General features: G+C 39.1%; 1 protein-coding gene across 1 annotated transcript; it reads right to left on the reverse strand.

Annotated features, from left to right (window-relative positions):
- Window positions 1-489: 489 nt before the first annotated feature.
- LOC142492417 (uncharacterized) lies at window positions 490-1830 on the reverse strand. Its single transcript, XM_075595059.1, has 3 exons — window positions 1757-1830; window positions 540-1393; window positions 490-501 (listed from the first exon to the last, which is right to left on the reverse strand). The coding sequence occupies exons 1-3, from the start codon at window positions 1803-1805 to the stop codon at window positions 490-492; spliced, it is 915 nt and encodes a 304-aa protein (XP_075451174.1). The 5' UTR covers window positions 1806-1830.
- Between the last annotated feature and the right edge of the window lie 1400 nt (window positions 1831-3230).

Raw genomic sequence — 3230 nt, forward strand, 5'->3', positions numbered from 1 at the left:
CCTGCTGTACACGTACAAGAAAGATGTTTGCACTTACTTAGGTGTTTTAATAATTGCATGTGACTAATATGCATATGCAATTCTTACATCAATTAACACACCCAAATGCAATGTTTTGCTGCAAAGTCAATGGCAGCTTCTCTAAACTTAGCAACTGGCTCCTGGTGGACCATTACTGAACAGACGATTACAACATAAATATTTATAACACAATTAATTATGAGTGTTAACATTTCCAAACCTTCACGTGTACAAGAACATAGTTGAAAGTTTGGAAACAACACAGTCTTCAGCATACATACAATAGTAATTAGATAATCTGAAGTCAACAAAACAAGGCCAAACACATATTTTCTGAATTATAACATTTATTTTTTTTGTTCCTTTTGCGAGCGAGTAACAGGCCTGCTTGTTGTCTCTTGAATTTTCCTTTTTCTTTTGCCACCAACTTTAGGCACAACAGAGCCACTTTGAGTGGCCTCTGGCACTTCACGGGCAGGGCTTGTGGCCAGTGACAGTTCACCTACGGGGCTTGTGGCCAGTGACTCACCTACAGGGCTTGTGGCCAGTGACTCACCTACAGGGCTTGTGGCCAGTGACTCACCTACAGGGCTTGTGGGCAGTGATTCACCTACAGGGCTTGTGGCCAGTGACTCACCTACAGGGCTTGTGGGCAGTGATTCACCTACAGGGCTTTTGGGCAGCGACTCACCTACAGGGCTTTTGGGTAGTGACTGTTCACGGACAGGGCTTGTGCCCAGTGACACATGTGAGCAAGTTGGTAGACACTGCACAAGTGATGGTTGGTCTGTTTCATGTGTGTCTTGTTTTGTTTTTGTCGCCTCCTTTGTAGGTGTCTGCTGCTGAATTTGTAGAGATGGCAGCGGTAGGATGTCATCAGGAACCTGCACAGCAATGTCTGCTACTTGACCGGTAACATTTGGGCCTGGTGAATGAATCTCAGATGAATGTGGTGAAAACTGACCTGCATGAACAGATCCTGGCTGGGAGGTGTTGAATTGTGGTACATTAGTCATTCTCCAGTAATTAGCTTGTGTTTGCTGAACAACTAATGCTTCGAATGAGGTGTTGATTTTTTGCAACTGTTTAGGCACTTCAATGAAGACTCTGTGGAGATGTGCCAATTGTGATACTGTTTCTTCCTGCAGTCCAATCATCCTTTCCAGCACTGTCATCATGTCTGAATGGCGACGATTTTCTGCGTCCACTATTTTTCCCTCTGAAGCTACAATTGCATCGTATGTGGAAGTTGATGGACGATTTGGCGGTACAACAGTTTCTATTGGCACCTCTTCATGGTCACATGATTGTATTTCAGTCTCTTCTGTGGCGTCATCCTCATCATACTCATCATCCTCATCACCATGATGTTCTAAAAAGAAATGTACACATTATTAAATGGCATGTTAATGTATGCTGTGTTACTATGTAATTGTACTGTGTCCTAAGTAACACCTAACATGTTAGCATACGTTTTATAACCTCATTAAAAACTACCTTGACTTACGAATAATGTTTGGACTCAGTATGAAATATGAATGAATGAAAAGTTGCTCTAAACTCAGAAGTCCTACATGATAATTAACATCACTAACACAATACATGTTGCCTTACACTTAATTTTCACTGACACTAAGTAATCCTATTTAAAGAAGATGTGCAAAACAAATAATGCACATGACAACATAACATATAGAAGAGCACATATTATATGGCCAGCAAATGATACACTCACCTTCTAGTAGTGTTGAGCTGGCTGACCCAGGTGAAGACACTTGTTCCATCTCAGGTGACACATGTCCTCCAGGGGCAACTATATATAACAATAACATAAGTTTTACATTTACATGTGTAAATATTGAACAAACACTTATTGTATGTTCTGTATTTATGATTAACTAACAACATCAGTTCCTTAACCGAAAATGTGTGTGAAAGTGAACATAAATAGTTGTAATAACACTGTACATGCCTGTGTACTTAGAATTTTTGAGTTCCCTAACATACAACATACTATGTTTCTGCAGTAATGCGTGAGGATAAATAGATTAAATGAGTACATAAAAATCATATGTTGTGTAGTGATATCAGTATCATAATGTACATAACTATCATGAGATGACCATTCACAATGGTTATCATGAAGGTGGTCATATTGCAAAAAGTGTTGTTTTTGGTAGAGGATATGTGTGGTACATTAATCGAAGATGTGGCACACCTGAATGTGGCTGTGACTCAACAAGACAACACATGCAGTGTGTGATAATGTGTCTTTCATAGTAGTTCAACTATAGATATGAGTGAACTAATGTGTGACGTACGCTTTGATAAGTAATGAGTTGTTGGGGCATTTAGTAGCTAGAGTTAAGCTTTCCAATGAGTGTGATTAACTTCAGTTGTGCTATTCAGGTTGTAAGAAAGGTATTCCCTTCCCCAAAAAGCCTAATCAGCCACACCTTTCAATGACTTGAAACAGGTGCAAATGGTGTGAACTAAGTTGACCGTGAAATGAGGCTGTAATTAGTGTGTGTGCTGAACCCCACCCCCTCTGTTGAAGTGTATGCTGTGATGAGATATTAATTGCAGCTGCTTTAACACAATGGTAGATGAGCTAAGTAGTCATCTGCAGTGTTTAAGTTATGAAAACAATGACATAACATATGATACGTGTGCCTCATTATGCTGTCTGTATATGACATAAAGCAAAAATGGACCTTTTCTTAAGCAACTATAGATGTGTTAGTGCCAGTGATGTTTGTAGGCCGTTACATGCAATTTCTTTGATGCATGCTTAAAATAGGCAGTAATGTCATGTTTGTCGGAGTAAAATCAATAAAATACACAATAATATGATACATATTTCTGTTCTGTACCTGTAGCTACTAATAATTTCTCATGAACATGTGTTACACGTGTACTACCCTGTTGTTCCCCATCTTCGCCCACCATCAATTGCTTCCACTGCAGCTATGCATTTTGGGAATTCACATGTAAATGAGCACGCAATGGCACGTGCTATATTAGTTACTGCTTTTAGTAGGACTACTACATATATGTCTATTTTGAGATATATATATACAGAATCAGACATATACATATATAGATGCAGGTATGCTTATATTGTGAAGACAGTATAAAAAGCAGTGTAACTATGCAAAATAACTGTAAGCAACGACACGCCTAGTACAGTAATATTTATCACCTGCTGG

The sequence above is a fragment of the Ascaphus truei genome, chromosome 4 (genome assembly GCF_040206685.1).
Source record: "Ascaphus truei isolate aAscTru1 chromosome 4, aAscTru1.hap1, whole genome shotgun sequence".
Taxonomy (NCBI): Eukaryota; Metazoa; Chordata; class Amphibia; order Anura; family Ascaphidae; genus Ascaphus; species Ascaphus truei.

Coding starts and splice junctions, on each gene's coding strand:
- LOC142492417 (XM_075595059.1), bottom strand. CDS start 1,805: ATGGAACAAGTGTCTTCACCTGGGTCAGCCAGCTCAACACTACTAGAA. Junction 1,394..1,756: donor CAGCTCAACACTACTAGAAG/GTGAGTGTATCA, acceptor ATTTCTTTTTAG/AACATCATGGTGATGAGGAT.